Source organism: Syngnathus typhle, linkage group LG4, assembly GCF_033458585.1.
Source record: "Syngnathus typhle isolate RoL2023-S1 ecotype Sweden linkage group LG4, RoL_Styp_1.0, whole genome shotgun sequence".
In the NCBI taxonomy this organism is placed as follows: Eukaryota; Metazoa; Chordata; class Actinopteri; order Syngnathiformes; family Syngnathidae; genus Syngnathus; species Syngnathus typhle.
The window spans coordinates 22,760,222-22,776,195 of NC_083741.1; the positions used below are offsets into that span (position 1 = coordinate 22,760,222).

Consider the following 15,974-nt stretch of genomic DNA (forward strand, 5'->3'; position numbering starts at 1 on the left):
CCGATGATTAATTACATTACATACACTTTTCATGTTATTCTTTAAGGCATCATCTAAATATATTCATAAAGTTTATGTCATGTCTTGAGAACACTTTTTTTCCAAAGTGCACTTGAACGCAATTCGCTTACATTTTACCCAAGATGCACCTGTCCAAATGAACCGAAAAGCCATTTTGTTGTGCAAGCTAGCCGTTTGGGCAAAACAAATAAAAACAAAAAGAAAGAAATCGTCCCACTCTTGTCAGCATGAATAACACGAACTGATGACACAAACCCTAATCAATACGCGGCTTCGATTTAGTTTCGCTAGGTCAAAATGTTGAAATTTAACCAACTCATCAAACGTTTTGTGGATTAGCACTGATGCTAATGCGTTGCGGCTACTACCTCAAGTATGCTACAGTCACAGAAGCACACTGTTGGCTAGCTAGCTTGCTCTTTATTGTTTTATTTGCTTGAGCGACCTAACATTACTCAGGGCTTTCTCGCAGATGTTCTGTATGAAGACCGCGGCATATTTTCTCCTCACCAAAGATACGCGGTTCAAGGAATACGCTTTATATGCTAACTAGACGGCTGGGCATTCAAAGGAAAAACTTGGCAAAAACACTTGGAAGGAGCAAACGTTAAGCTTTCGAGCTAATCTGATCATGGCCGAAGACACCAGACAGGAGAAGAGGGCCAACTTCTCGGCTTTAACGGACACCAACGGGATGACCAGGACATCCTCCATGTCTTCTGGAAAATCTGGCACTTCCAAGAAATTAGTCATAAAAAATTTCAAAGGTATTGTTCTCAACATCATGTTAGCTACAGTGACCCCATTTATCATTTCAAGACAGAATGACGACTTCCCATCAACGTATGATTTTATAACAGGTGTTTATTAATGATATCGGGTAGTTTCTCATGAAATGCTTTAAATATTTTAAACTTTAGATCACGCTAATGTTGTTGAGGTTTGTGTACGAGGCACTTTGAGCTGGACACTTTTGTAGCTCATGTACACGTGTTGAGTGTCATCCTTATTTTAGTAGAACTCAATCGTTTAGAGGGAAACAATTGGAGCGCTACTACTGGGATCTTCTCTACGAGTTGATTATCTTCTCAAAATATTACAGCACACGATGACTTATTCAGTAGAGTTTGACCTAACGTTCAGCTGAAGTGAGCAATAAAGCGGCGTAATGTAAATAATCCAATTATTTTTTATCTGATTACAGTTCGGCCCAAATTATCCGAGAACTACACTGAGGACACTTGGTTGAAACTGCGAGATGCGGTCAGTGCCATCCAGAACAGCACATCCATCAAGTACAGCCTTGAAGAGCTCTATCAGGTTTGCTGTCATTTTATTGCAACGTTCCCTTTCAGTCCGTATTGAATGAAATGAAATCCTTTATATCCATCAGGCTGACTGATCATTTGATTTCTCTTTTTTTTTCTCCCCATTTTGCCGAAGGCTGTGGAGAACCTGTGTTCGTATAAAGTCTCGCCCACGCTGTACAAGCAGCTACGGCAGGTATGCGAGGATCACGTGCAGGCCCAGATCTACCAGTTCAGAGAATATCCTTTTTTTTTTCGTCTCCCTCTACCTGCTGCAACATCGGCGTTGTTTTTAGTCTCGACAAAGGGATTCGCTGTCTTTCGGATCCGGACTTTTTGCTTTTAACATTGGAGGATCTCAGTCATAGTGGTAAATTAGCAAAATAATGTCACCTATGCCCATGAGGTACACTACCGTTCAAAGGTTTGGGGTCACAAAATTGTTTGGGTGACCCCAAATTTTTGAACGGTAGTGTATATATTTATTTAGATAATTATTTATAGATTATATATATAATCTTCTGTGTAAAAAATCTTAATATATATTAGGGGTGTAAATCGCGGGTTTTGTCACGATATATCAATACAAAGAACCACGATACGATATTTGCCGATATCTTAAACCCTGCTGTGATTCATTCACGATACATCACGATATAGTGCTCTACGATCAATACATATATTGATTGATTGATTGAATATTTATTGATCCCCAGGGGTGGGGAAATTCAGGCCCCAGCAGTATCCATACCACAGAGTGGGTATACAAAAAACACACAGATGGCATGAGCGCAACTCAATAGGCTCTCACAAGGCTGCCACACAACGGCGCCACAAAGAAAGTCAGAAAGTGCACAAGATAAAAGCCATCAAAGCAAATCAAAGCTAAAAGACAAAGGAAAAAAAAGCAACAGCGGCCACCTAGCACCCCTCAATACAAGAGAACACCCCAAAACACACAAAATAGCCTCCACGGGGTCCATCGACAGGTGTAAGGGCAGTCCAGTTCAACGGTGCCCAATGGACCGTGGTGGTGAATCGGTGAAAACATCACAAAGCAGGCAAACGTGTGAGCAGCGTCCCGGGCACCCTGTCGGGGGACGTGCAGATGGCCACCACGGGGCTAGCATGGCGAAAGTCGTCGGTTCCGACGAGCACGAGGGAGCGGACTCCCCACAGGTGTTGCGGCTGCAAGGCCAATGCGAGGGACCCGGTCATCACTGGTCGGATAAGCAGGAAGCCGTCGTAGAGTTACGCCGGCCTCGACCGATGATCCCGGTCCGGTCCCAGGAAGAAAAAATAAATAAAATAAAATATCCGATCCGAAGAGGTACCGAGGTGCGGTAGAAGGCATCGCCGAATGGACAAAAAGACAGAAAGAAAAAGGAGAAAATAAGGAAATAAAGAGGAAAAGAGAGAACACTGCTGGGAGGCAGCCACTCACGGCGCCATACCAAGAGAATTTATATTTTTTTAAATAAAAAATATAGAACAATCTCCTGATTTATAACAATTCATACGCAAAATCAACAGGGTACTGCAAACTCTTTATTTAGGAAATTACAAGAGTATTGTAGTATACAAAGTGCTTATTTTAACACTGAACTTTATCAAATTCCTATATTTTTTCTCATATAAGTAAAGAAAAATGAATATTCTTTCTTTTTTTGTAATACCATTAACTTTAAAGTGCATTACTGAACTATTTATTTACAATAATTTTAATTGTCCGTTGAGCCATCTTTTCTTTGGAATCCAAAGTGCTTCCAAAGAATGACTTGAAGCCTAAAGGGGAGCCAATTTCCTCGTCTTTTTGGACACGAGCCATAGCACCAGCCCAGGAGCCGTGTACTAGTTGTCCACTCCCCTTTCACGTGCCTGCTCTGCTCACAACTCAACACGCCGCCGCGCCACTGCTCCCGGAAAGAGGAAGCAAGCAACAATGAACTGGATTTCAAAATAAAGTCGCGTCTAAAACGCGGCGATATAAATCGATGTTTACGTTTAGCATCGATGCCAATAAATCGTAGAGCCTTATATCGATTAATCGATGTGTATCGATGAATCGTTACACCCCTAATATATATGTATACTTATATTCATAGATTATATATAATCTTATACAAATATAATTTATAATATTTAATTCATAATATTTTATTATAATAATATTTACACTAGCGTTCAAAAGTTTGGGGCCACCCAAACAATTTTGTGACCCCAAACTTTTGAACGCTAGTGTATGTCCATATTTACCGGCGGTTGAATTTTTGGTCAATTCAAAGATTCTTTTTCCTTAAGACGGAGTTCACAGAGTCTATGGACAATCTTTCTTTCCTGAAGAAGATGAATCGCTGCTGGCTGGATCACTGCCGGCAAACTGTAATGTTTGACCGGCTCTTTGCTTTTTTTTTTATACATTTTGAGTGTACACACTATGTGTAATGCGGATGTTTTCTTTAGATAATGATTCGAAGCATCTTTCTCTTCCTGGATCGCACGTATGTGCTGCAAAGCTCCTTGCTCCCCTCCATCTGGTAAATGTGACTCCACCACTCACTCTGTTGAGGTGATTGATAACAACTTTGATGATTGGTGCCTTTTAGGGATACCGGGCTGGAATTGTTCCGTGTCCACATCGTAAGTGACAGCGTGGTCCAGAAGCGTGCCGTCGAAGGCATTTTGGAGCAGATCAAACTGGAGCGCAACGGCGAGACAGCCGACCGCAGTCTGTTGAGAAGCTTGCTGGGAATGCTTTCGGACCTCCAGGTAGACAACTGAGCGCCACGCGTACCGAAAGCAGACGTTTGATTCTCATCCGATGCCCTTTGTAGGTCTATAAAGTGGCTTTCGAAGAGCGGTTTCTGTCTGAAACAAATCGCTTGTACGCTGCGGAGGGACAGCGTCTGATGCAAGACAGAGACGTGAGTGGCGTCCGTGACGTCGGCACGGACGAACGCCGGCGCCGCTATTTTGCATCGATGCGTGTTTTCCGTGCCACCAGGTGCCCGAGTACCTGCACCACGTGGCCCGTCGGTTGGAGGAGGAGAACGATCGCGTCGTGAGCTACCTCGAGCTGAGCACCCAGTAATACTCGCATTTACGTTGTCAGAGTACCACGGAAAAATCCATTTCAATCCAGACAGTGAGAAATATTGGTCACCGGTGTACGTGCTTTTGTGTCCATGTTTTGTTCCATTTCCTTTTTTTATAGGAAGCCTCTCATCAACTGCGTTGAAAAACAACTTTTAGGAGAGCACATGTCCACAATACTGCAAAAGGGTACGTTGGCCCACGGACATTTCATTTGTGTGCATTATATGGAATGCAATTCTGATTAGCAATTTTAATATCATATAATAAGGGCAATTTACTTGACATTGTGACAGGATTGAGCATTCTTCTGGACGGGAACCGTGTGACGGAGCTGGCCCTACTTTACCAACTGTTCAGCAAGGTGAAGGACGGACTGCCCACTTTGCTGCAGTTTTGGAGGGACTACATCAAGGTGTGCTCATCGCTTCCTGCCACCCACACATACGCACAGCCCGCTCGCACTGCCCCGTCGACCTTCCACTATCTCCTTCCTCTCCGTAGACCTTTGGCGAAGAGATTGTTTGCACACCGGAGAAAGACAAGGACATGGTACAAGAGCTGCTGGACTTCAAGGACAAGATGGACAATGTGGCTCAGAGCTGCTTTGCACGGAGCGAAGGCTTCATCAATGCCATGAAGGAGGCCTTTGAGACGTTTATCAACAAAAGGCCTAACAAGCCCGCAGAACTCATCGGTATGTTGGCTTAAGAACGAGTTTGACTCAATGCCTTGAGAAAAAAAAAACCTCAAAATGAATTGTTGTACTCTCATTATTTCGATGCTTTATTTGGAAGTTCAAGGTTACATCATCCAAGTTTTTTTTTGTAATGGAACTTCAGCATTTATTAACCGCCAACTTCCATTCCAGCTAAATACGTGGATTCGAAGCTAAGAGCCGGTAACAAAGAGTCAACAGAGGAAGAGCTGGAGAGAATTCTCGACAAGATCATGATCATATTCCGCTTCATTCACGGTGAGTTACACATTTGTGGTGGCACGTTGAAAATGAGTTGTGACGCTCACTGCGGCGACACGCATTCACCGCGTACGTCTTGTTTTCTCATCTAGGAAAAGATGTCTTTGAAGCGTTTTACAAGAAAGACCTGGCCAAGCGTCTGCTGGTCGGCAAGAGTGCTTCGGTCGATGCTGAAAAGTCAATGCTGTCCAAGCTGAAACATGGTAAGCCTCCAATCCAAGATGGCATCATTACAAATGTTGTACATCCTTGGATGGGCAATGCTCTTTTCAAACACGTTGTAGCGCTCATGTTTGTGCCGTTGACTTCCTCCAGAATGCGGAGCAGCATTTACCAGTAAGCTAGAAGGGATGTTTAAGGACATGGAACTCTCCAAAGACATTATGATCCAGTTCAAGCAGGTGCTGTCCACACGGTGCTCTCTTTAAACATGTAACCCGCCGATGCCACAAGGTCATGTCAATTTGTGCTCTTTCCTCTCAGTACACGCAAAACCAAAGCGAGCCAAGCAACATCGAACTAACCGTCAACATCCTGACCATGGGCTACTGGCCTTCGTACTTGCCCATGGAAGTCCACTTGCCCTCAGAAGTAAGTATCGGATCGAGGAGATATTCAAGTTGTTTTTCAATCGACGAGACAATAACCATATTCAAGAGATATTGCTTACGCTTCGCATCATATCGGACCTTTACGGTACTGTTTTTTTTTTAAATTTAATATAGATGGTAAAACTCCAGGAAGTGTTTAAGCTTTTCTACTTGGGAAAGCACAGCGGGAGAAAACTGCAGTGGCAGCCCACACTCGGCCACGCTGTGCTGAAGGCAGAGTTTAAAGAAGTGAGTTCATTTGTCACTGTAGCTCCGAAGAACCGCCCTGAAAACCTTCCTCGTAATCCCCCAGGGAAGGAAGGAGCTGCAGGTCTCCCTGTTCCAGACCTTAGTGGTGCTGATGTTCAACGAGGGTGAAGAATTCAGCATGGAGGAGATCGGTACTGCCACGGGTATAGGTTAGTGGTCTTCATTATTGAGGAGGTGATTGAGCAGACACACCCTGAGGGACACCTCTTCTCGTTTGCCTTCTCTCACAGAGGAGGGCGAGCTCAAACGTACATTGCAGTCCTTGGCCTGTGGGAAAGCCCGCGTCCTCAATAAGATTCCACGGGGGAAAGACGTGGAGGACGGAGACCGTTTCAGTTTCAATAGCGATTTCAAACACAAACTTTTCCGCATCAAGATCAACCAGATCCAAATGAAAGAAACCGTAAGGAGACGTTCCGTGTCGCGGCCATTCGGCAAATCCAATCTTGCTTTGCTATGAAATGACATTTTCCCCTTGTAGGTAGAGGAGCAGGTCAGCACCACAGAGCGGGTGTTTCAAGACCGGCAGTATCAGATCGACGCCGCCGTGGTACGCATCATGAAGATGAGGAAGACTCTGAGTCACAACTTACTCGTGTCGGAGCTCTACAACCAGTTGAAGTTCCCCGTCAAGGTGACCGATCAAAATCGCCTCCCTCAGTACACGTCCATGCGCGCTCACGACCGACTCGCTTTCCTCCCCGTAGCCTGGCGACTTGAAAAAGCGTATCGAGTCCCTCATCGACAGAGACTACATGGAGCGGGACAAGGAGAGTCCGAACCAGTACCGCTACGTCGCCTGAGGGGAGGGCGGCAGCACTGTAAAGCCATGTATTCGTTAAGTGTACGTACGGCTGGCCCCACCACCCTTCAGCCACCAAGTTTCTTCTTGGTCCCACGATATCGGGCGCAGCATCCTGATGATTTATTGATCCCGAGTCCAGACTTGCCTGGGTTTTGTCCCACATGCGATGGCTCTGGAGTTAAGTCTGAGAGGAGGGCTGCAGGTGTCCTAACAAAAGACAAGCACTTTCTTTTCACTTTGCTTTGTTTTACTGCTGTGGGAGGGGATGGTTTGTTTGTTTTTCCCCTCTATCGCTTTGCTCTGAAATCATTTTGAGCGTGATTTTTTTTTTTGGCAGGGGTAGGTGTTTAATTTTACTTGTTTAAGTTCTTCCACAAGACCCCCGCCTTCCTTATAAAGTTTGTAAAATTCGATTGTTATGTTTGTGGCTGATGACAATGCAGGTGAACTACTTTGGACTATTTTTGAGGGTATCTTGTTCGTTTATTCAAATTGCTCTAGTGTCACATGCTGGTTTCTTTCCCCCTCATTTGAAATGATTATTAGGTTGTTTTCAATGTTACAATGACAAAAGTAAATAAAAGCACATTTAATGAATGACTTGGCACCCACGTGCTTTTATTTTCCGGGAGGATTCCGCTACCGTTTTTTTAACTACATGTAAAGCGCACATTGCGAAACTGAAAGGTGGTCCGCAGAGCAATGTGATTTCAGTTTCTAAATGAGCTTTGTCTGCTGTTCAAGAGGTGTGAGGAGAATGTTGCAGGATTATGCCAAGTGTTGAAGAGCAATATTAAAAGCAGTCTGCCTTTCTGCTGGGGCTTTACACTCCCTCGTGAATTGATGCCTGTCAGCTGACTGACCACACTAACTGCACGTTGGAGCTGAGTTGTGTGTATGAGTGAGACTGGACTGCCATATTACTAACCTCATGAATATAGTCGTACAATGATGTGAATGAAATTTCTATTCATTTCTCCTTTTATAGATTTCAATTCATTGTACAATATTTGTGTTATATTAATGCACTCAATTGAGTTATGTATGGGGTGCTGACAAGAAAGCTCTTCCAGAAACTCACGCATTGTTGTGTAAATTCTTGAAAGAAGCATGCCAAGAAATTGAAACTACCACCAGAAGATGACATTGATGTCCCACTATAGATGAGTTTACTATTTGTGGGAGAAACGGCCGTGTTTTCTGCAACCAACCTTTTTTCTACTGATTATAAAAGAATAGGAATAGGCAGGATGTTTTTTTCCCCCCCCAGGACATGACCTACTCTCTTCTTTTGTTAAAGATTGAATTATACACTTTATATCCTGTCGGCCTAATAATAAAATATCATCAATGTCCATATTTTAGTTCAAGGGTGTCAAACTCATTTTTATCATATCGTATCAGTGTGAGTTCATGCAAATGTATAAACTCCACATATTACCCTTAGATATAAACAACAATTATATACAGTAATCCCTCGTTTATCACGGAAATTGGTTCCAAAAACCACCCACGATAAGTGAAATCCGTGAAGTGCGGTCACCAACAAGAAGTACTGGGCCGGCTAACGAGTTAGCTGAAAGATGGTAATTCGCGATCGTGTTAACACGCGAAAACGGACTTCTAAAGGGATGTAAACGAACAGTTGGAGCAATACTAAATTGTCCTAAAGGAAGTTTTGTTTTGACTTTTAAATGGTTTTTTAATTTAGAAAAAAAAAAATCCGCGATGGAGTGAAGTCGCGATAAACGAAACGCGAAGTAGCGAGGGATCACTGTATACTCTGTGCGCGCGCGCGCGCGTGGGGGGCAAGTATCGCGTGAACGGCGCTCGGGGCCGCGCTCACGTGACAAGCTGGCTGCCGACGCTACCAGTTCACATGACGTTTCATAGCTTTCGCTTCAAGGCAAAGTAGTCGCCGGTTAACGTTCACAAAGAGCGCCGTTCTCAACGGCACGGCGCAGAATAACTATCACATGTATCTTTAATTTACAAAAGAACTAGGCGTCGTCTCATCCATCGTTGTTTCATTTGACAGTTCGGCAACCGAAGTGCACTTTTGTATGCGGGCGTCCCACCTGCGACTGAACAGCGGCGGGCCAGCAGCATCTAATCGCTACATCTCTCCATTTTTTTTTTTTTTTAACTTACATTAGTAGGATTTGCGCTGTCACGGTGAAAAGCATGAAACCCTCCATGACTTGTGGTTCGATGTTGCTCCTCAGCGTCTTGTTTGCCGTGTTTGGTGAGTGTTTTGCAGCTGCCCGAACGACAAGTGGTGTCAGCTAGCATGCAACATAAAAATATTCGTTTATGTTAGCAAACACAATTTGTCCGTCACCAAATGTACGTCGGTGAGCATATGACGTAATAGTTTTTCCATCTGCATTTGGTTATTGATCATACAAATAATTAATTCATTTAGCTTAATCACCGTCCGTTTTGAAACAAAAGCTGTCAAAGTGGGTCACAATACACTCGAAGTCTCTGGACTTGTATTGTGTTGTTTTGTAATTCATCATTTGAGTTTTGTTCATGTGCAGCAGCAGCTTTATTGTCATCTGAGAGCTTCATGTGACTTCTGTGTGCTGCTTTGAGCTACTGGTTTTCATATCGAGTTTCACAACAGGGAAAATACTCCCACTTGCTGAATGCAAGTCAATCTAATTCTGTCGTACTTGCCAATGAATATAGTATTATTTGTTCCGGTGACGCGGATGCACCGACAAATCTGCAGAATAATAAATGTTTATTTTTTGTTATTGCTTCCCTGCAATGATCTTGATTGCAGGGTTGCGTCAACTGTGTGTTGTGTTTACAGGGTGAACGGAGGTGGCAACAGGTTCAGGTTTCAGCAGGCAGTATTCAAATGCTGGTGTGATGGGGGTTGGGGCGAAACCAAAATTAACTTGTGTATAGTAAAGGACAAATAATACAGCCGCTTTGTGTGTAATTACCGTATTTTCCGGACTATAAGGCGCACCGGACTATAAGGCGCACCTTCAATGAATGGCCCATTTTAAAAGTTTGTCCTTATATAAGGCGCACCGGACTATAAGGCGCACCATTGATGCATCATGTCAGATTTTTAATCCAAATTGAATCATTCTCCATTTTCGCTTCTTTATTTCAACTTCAGACGCAACAAATGACTTTGTAATCACAAATTAATAATCCATAGTCTTTTTGATCCATGATTCATAGTCTTCAGCGGGCCACTTATGATTGATTTCATGACACAATGCTTCGGGCCAGTTTAAATTTAGGAATTTGGTCCATATATAAGGCGCACTGGACTATAAGGCGCACTGTCGGCTTTTGAGAAAATTTTAGGTTTTTAGGTGCGCCTTATAGTCCGGAAAATACGGTACATCAGGACCACAATCACATTGTTTACATGGTGGGAAACTAAAAGCTAGTCAGCTATTATTTTGAATAAAAAGTCATTAAATGCCTTTCTGGCCCAAAAGTTATGTTAGAATATTTGATTTGAATCTTTTAGGCTTGCTTCAGGCTGTTACTCTTGAAGTGAGCGAGAGGAACTCGACGTGCATCAAGGCTGAGCTCTCCGCATTGCTGACCATCACGTACAACACTTCCAGCACCTCGGTACGTCGAGCCGAAGCCAAAAAAAAAAAAACGGATTCTTCTGAGCTTCCACCTTCACATCTGTTCCGATTGCGAATCAACCACTCGTCTCTCCTCAGAGAAGCGTCCAGGTGCCGCTGCCCAACACGACCACAGTGGACGCGGCAAGCAGCAGATGCGGCTCAGTTAGCAGCAGCCCGTGGCTGGTGGCAGCGTTTGGATCCGGACATGCACTGGGGCTGAACTTCTCAACCAATGGAAGTCTTTACAATGTGGCTTCCTTGATGCTGCAGTACAACCTCAGCGATTCCTCCATCTTCCCCGATGCCAACAGCTCTGGTGAGAAGAGAGCTTGTGGTTCTTTTCCAGTTGAATTGAGAGGTCCAGTTATCCTTTTGTTTTCTTTTTTTTTTCCCCAGCTGTGGTAACTGTTCTGTCCGCTTCGGCCGGCATCTGGGCAGCAATCAACACCACCTACCATTGTGCGAGCGCCATCTCGGTTGTCGTCGGGGGGCAAACGGTCACCTTCTCTGATATGAGACTTGAAGCTTACATGCCACAAAATGATCTGAGTTCAGATGGTAGGACATTTTACAAAAGTTCTGCTCAAGGTTGTATTCGTTCCTGCCTGGTCACTCAACGATCCTCGCTTTCGTGTGTCCAGAAACGATATGCGCCGCAGATCAGGCGCTTACCACCACCAGCGTTCCGAGCACCACCGTCCGTCCTCCAATCACACCGGCGCCAGAACCCACACCACCCGGACCTCCCCAACGGGGGAATTACTCCATTAGCAACAGCAACGGCACAGCTTGTCTCCTGGCCGAAATGGGACTGCAGCTCGATTTCTCCTATGTCTCTCAAGCGCAGAATCAGGTAGTGGAAGCCGGGAACTCGTCGTGATGTTCCATCTTTCTGCAATTATTAACATCATATTTGTCTTGCGCTTTTATCTCGTCCCAGACTGTTCAGGAATTTTTTAATCTCTCTCCTAATCTGACAACTTCTTCTGGATCGTGTGAAGCCAACAACGCTATTTTAGTTCTGAGTCAGGGCGGGACGACCGCACTCAACCTCACCTTTACACTGGTAACCGTACACTGGACGCTGCTGTCCAGCTACTTCCAATTTGTACGCGGACACGGTCGCTAATCCAAACTGTCCTTGCAGAATTCCACGGCCAGCAAATACTACCTTAGCGGGATAAATATGATTGCCAACCGCTCTGATATGACAGGTATCAAAGCAACTCTTGAATCAATTTGTAGGATTTAAATTTCAAGAGACTCAATCGTGTCTCTGTTTAGCTCCCTTTTCAGCCGGGAACAGCAGCCTGAACTACCTGCGTACCACACAGGGACGTTCTTACATGTGCAACGCGGAGCAAACTCTGGCCGTGGTGCCAAGCTTCTCTCTCAACACATTTCGGCTGCAGGTTCAAGCCTTTGGCCTCACCAACAACCAGTTTGCCACAGGTACAGTGTATTCTTTGGACCTTCGTGTTTTTCAATACGATGTCAGGAAGTCATTTATCATCCATCTTTGCATCTGCAGCCGAGGAGTGTCAGATGGATCAAGACGAGATGCTCATCCCCATCATCGTCGGAGCAGCCCTCGCCGGACTGGTGCTGATCGTTCTCATTGCGTACCTGATCGGCCGCAAGAGGAGCCACGCTGGGTATCAGACAATCTGAACAGAACCTGAGCTGCAGGCACAAGCGTTAGTCAGTGGATACAATGTTGCCGTGTCTGCATGTTGTTTTGTATTATTTGGAGAATACATTTTTTTCTGGATTGATAAAAGAAATGCCAAATGCAATTAAGTGTTAAGTTTGAGTCCAGCGTAGAAGGCAGCATGTTGACCTGGGGGAGGTGTTCCTTATCTTTTTGGAAATGATTCTTTTTGTGTAAAGTGTTGCTTGTTTTCAGATGGGTAAATTATTTATAAACTGTGTTTTCTCCCGCTAGTTAGAATAGAATATCACAAACTGAATGTTAAAAATGTCTTTTTAACCGATGGTTCCTTTTTGTAAGACAGCTAAGAACGTGTACATTATATTCAAATATTCCAGAGTTGAGTCTCCCATGTTAATAAATACTCAGATGTTTCTCCTTTCACAAGGCTTTTGCAGTGAAGCGTGACTGCCTATTCTTTTTTTTTTGTCTTTCAATTGTGTGGTGGTCCAACAATTTAAGGCCGCCTTGTCTTGCTGATATCCTCAACTCCAAAAAAAAGTGTTCAAAGAAACTAGTGAGTGATTTAATCTTTATTTTTATAGAAAATGCTTTTAAGTCTTTTTTTTTTTTTTGCATTGTGCATACAACTAAAACAATAAACATTTGGGTGGTGATTCCTTTTGAATATACCCCTTTGGAGTTTGTAAACAATGTGGTGTCATTTGAAAATATGACTTAGCCGGAGGTGAAAATGTTCGAAATGCAGTTTATCATTGTTTATTTCGACAATGTTTACACAGGAATGGATGTGGAAAAAAAAGAAAAGTCCTCGCCCAGCCATTGGACTTGGAAAGATTCAGCACCGGACTTCCAACTTTGTGGACCTCAGGGGAAATGTAAGTCAAATGAACCCTTGCAGATTTCAATTGAATGTAAAACGACCTATGCATCTAAAAGTTGTTTGCGTATCTTGGTGACTTGTGAAAGAAGAAAAAAAAAACAGGCAGACGTGATAGTAACGGGACTTGAGCGTGCTCAAAGTGTACAAAACAAAGAAATAAATGAAACCTGGATTTTGACTGGTTCCAGAGTAACATTCTCAAAAACAAGAAACAAATCACAATAATGTGTAAACTAAAAAGATAGTGTTACATTCACATAGTAATAAATATCACATACTATTCCATTTACGTAACGGTGAAATGATGACGACGAAATCAATACATGGAGGTGAAGGTGAAACAAGTCGTTTGGTCCTTCAGTGAAATTTTCAAATGTGCACGAGCAAACAAAACTCATTTTGCCTCCTCAGCCGTAATTTGCGTTCGACACGCTGCTCTGAGTTTGGTCAACGTTGCAATGGGTAGACTTCCAGGTTCAGTAAAGATTTTCTAGGATAGCAAAAAAAAAACAGGATGAAGAAGGAGATCACTGCCGGTCTTCTTGTTCCATCTTGTCTTACCTGCATGAACGGGTGGCATTCCTCCACAAACGCTCCGCGCGTGATCTCCTTAAAAATTTGGCATATATCCGGCAAGGACTGAGCTTCTTCAATTTGAACTCTGGAGTGATGGATCAGCGTCAGTGCCACGCGGAAAAGAATTTTCGAGCCCTCGTAGAACAGGCAATCCCAAATCCGTAGAACCGTCTGCAATAGAAGCAATGCTGAATCGTTTCTAATCATTTGAGATAAGTCCAACCCTCACCTCCACAGGAAGAATGTCTATGAAGAGGCAGATGAACCATCGGGACACCACAAGAGTCCACATGACGTTGTGATCCATCATGGCCTTCCAGACTCCGGGGGACTTGACTCGGACCAACTCCCCCAACACCTCCTGGTCTATCTTCAAGCCGAGCATAGCTGGACTGTAGTAGTCTACCGTCAGAGAGGTACGTAAAGAAAAACATTCCGATGAAGAAAATAGCAACAAGCGCGTACTGGAGATAGCGTTGACCACACACCTGGTAAGATCCTACCGAGGAGCGCGTCCATCAGCCAGAAAGACTTCTCTTCATCTTTTGTTATAATGAGCAGATACCCAGCTATAAAATTCATGCCCTGAGAGCAAATAAAACGTACAATTCTTCATTTATAGAAGAGACTAGCGGACATGATGTTTACCATTTACCTGACAATAACCCACAGCGGCATTGTGGTGACCGTAAGCCCGCAGCACATTGGACAAAGACTTCTGCAGACACGGGTTAGATGTCTTTCGGAACTGCACGTTGTCAGGAAATGTTCTGTTCAAGTCTAAACAAACATTTAAGAGGAGTCAGTAGGGGAAGGTCCTCCATCAAGCGTGAACCAAAACCACCACAGGCTAACCTGTGCAGATGGTCTCCACCAGTTTGGGGTCATGTTGGGCTTTGAGCAGAACCTGGTAGTAGCCTGGGTTTTTCTCCAACTGCTCTTGAGCTCCGCTCGCCGCCATCCAAATCAGAGCCCGGTGCTCATTGGGTATCCCCTTGCGTATGTAACGCTTCACTGGAACAGAAGGAACATGGCGGGTTACCGTGTGCCGTACAAGCTTGTTGTGTCACTTGCACGATTGACACTCACATTTCACGTTCCTCTGCACCTTGCGTTTGCTCTGCAGTAGTTTGGACCACTTGATGGACCTTTGAGTGAGCACAACAAGATACTCGGACATCATCTCTTCATAGGACTCATAGTCAAAGTCTTCTGGACGCTCAAAGCCGTATGGATCCACCCTGGATGATATTAGGCAAATTGAGGATTTTTACAGATGACTGATTATCAACACTTATTTACAAACTTCTTTTTCTTGTATAGATTGTACTTAAACAACGCAACAAGACAAAATATTAAGTAAAAGTGCATGATGAATTATTGACCAGATCGCATTTGATTGGCTTTCTGTCTCGTTACCTAAATATATTTTGCTATAGTGACAGTGGATGGCGTGACGCGGTACCTTTAAGATGATTGCATAACATGATAAGCTTTCTTATCTTAACCCCTCCATCAGACTAAATACTTATCCTAAGAATTGTATTTGTATACAGTGTATGTGTTTTGAACAGGTTATAAATCACCCAACTAGATGTTAAAGACAAAATAATATTTAAAATGTCACGAGCGAGCAAGTAAAGTCATAATAAAGTCAAGGTTGTTATGGTTTAGGACATTTTCATTGCCAAAACAAACTTCAGTGAAGCAGGTAACGCTAAAGGCAGTGGCAACTGTTGGCTTGGGAAATTATTTCCTGTTGAGTGAAAAAGTTCAACACTATATTATTTGCCATCAGACAATTAAAAAAAAAAAGAAAAGAAAAAATGTTTCATCTGCGTGTATTGAATATATTTGTTGGGTATAAATATGAATGATAAAATGATGATAAAAATATTTAGCATTTTTACATTTTCTTCATATGCTAAATAAAGTTAGAAATTACGATTTTATAGCAATTACGATAGGCAACAGTTTATATACGGAAGCCGTTTTTGTTCATTTTAAAATCCCGAATTTTGACGTCATTCCTTACCTGTTCACTCTGTCTTTGGCTGTGTCGCCGTAGGAGCTCGTCGTCTTCTTCTTCTCCATGTCTTCTCCGTTCTCCTTACTTTCGGTCCGTTTCTCCCCGAGATATTTGCAGACTGCGTTCGATCACGCCCTT

General features: G+C 43.5%; 3 protein-coding genes across 3 annotated transcripts; 2 read left to right on the forward strand and 1 right to left on the reverse strand.

The window, feature by feature from the left end:
• The first annotated feature begins 144 nt into the window (after window positions 1-144).
• cul4a (cullin 4A) lies at window positions 145-7,662 on the forward strand. The gene is made up of 20 exons (XM_061275990.1): window positions 145-788; window positions 1,226-1,341; window positions 1,465-1,568; window positions 3,641-3,710; window positions 3,792-3,865; window positions 3,935-4,097; window positions 4,163-4,252; window positions 4,333-4,415; window positions 4,543-4,610; window positions 4,718-4,836; window positions 4,926-5,118; window positions 5,293-5,397; window positions 5,493-5,603; window positions 5,716-5,801; window positions 5,884-5,991; window positions 6,126-6,239; window positions 6,304-6,409; window positions 6,491-6,663; window positions 6,742-6,894; window positions 6,968-7,662. Exons 1-20 carry the CDS (start codon window positions 653-655, stop codon window positions 7,061-7,063), a joined length of 2,268 nt encoding a protein of 755 aa, XP_061131974.1. The 5' UTR covers window positions 145-652; the 3' UTR covers window positions 7,064-7,662.
• Window positions 7,663-8,898: 1,236 nt separating this feature from the next.
• On the forward strand, window positions 8,899-13,015 carry lamp1a (lysosomal associated membrane protein 1a). Its single transcript, XM_061275676.1, has 9 exons — window positions 8,899-9,310; window positions 10,568-10,674; window positions 10,773-10,992; window positions 11,073-11,234; window positions 11,318-11,529; window positions 11,617-11,742; window positions 11,824-11,890; window positions 11,961-12,128; window positions 12,208-13,015. Exons 1-9 carry the CDS (start codon window positions 9,250-9,252, stop codon window positions 12,345-12,347), a joined length of 1,263 nt encoding a protein of 420 aa, XP_061131660.1. The 5' UTR covers window positions 8,899-9,249; the 3' UTR covers window positions 12,348-13,015.
• On the reverse strand, window positions 12,856-15,971 carry grtp1a (growth hormone regulated TBC protein 1a). The gene is made up of 8 exons (XM_061275680.1): window positions 15,843-15,971; window positions 14,897-15,048; window positions 14,663-14,821; window positions 14,463-14,587; window positions 14,296-14,392; window positions 14,037-14,209; window positions 13,793-13,978; window positions 12,856-13,721 (listed from the first exon to the last, which is right to left on the reverse strand). Exons 1-8 carry the CDS (start codon window positions 15,899-15,901, stop codon window positions 13,626-13,628), a joined length of 1,047 nt encoding a protein of 348 aa, XP_061131664.1. The 5' UTR covers window positions 15,902-15,971; the 3' UTR covers window positions 12,856-13,625.
• Between the last annotated feature and the right edge of the window lie 3 nt (window positions 15,972-15,974).

Coding starts and splice junctions, on each gene's coding strand:
- cul4a (XM_061275990.1), top strand. CDS start 653: ATGGCCGAAGACACCAGACAGGAGAAGAGGGCCAACTTCTCGGCTTTA. Junction 1,569..3,640: donor CAGATCTACCAGTTCAGAGA/ATATCCTTTTTT, acceptor GACGGAGTTCAC/AGAGTCTATGGACAATCTTT. Junction 6,240..6,303: donor TGAAGGCAGAGTTTAAAGAA/GTGAGTTCATTT, acceptor GTAATCCCCCAG/GGAAGGAAGGAGCTGCAGGT.
- lamp1a (XM_061275676.1), top strand. CDS start 9,250: ATGAAACCCTCCATGACTTGTGGTTCGATGTTGCTCCTCAGCGTCTTG. Junction 11,235..11,317: donor AAATGATCTGAGTTCAGATG/GTAGGACATTTT, acceptor TCGTGTGTCCAG/AAACGATATGCGCCGCAGAT. Junction 11,530..11,616: donor TCTCTCAAGCGCAGAATCAG/GTAGTGGAAGCC, acceptor ATCTCGTCCCAG/ACTGTTCAGGAATTTTTTAA.
- grtp1a (XM_061275680.1), bottom strand. CDS start 15,901: ATGGAGAAGAAGAAGACGACGAGCTCCTACGGCGACACAGCCAAAGAC. Junction 14,822..14,896: donor GGTGCAGAGGAACGTGAAAT/GTGAGTGTCAAT, acceptor CTTCTGTTCCAG/TGAAGCGTTACATACGCAAG. Junction 14,588..14,662: donor GGTGGAGACCATCTGCACAG/GTTAGCCTGTGG, acceptor ATGTTTGTTTAG/ACTTGAACAGAACATTTCCT.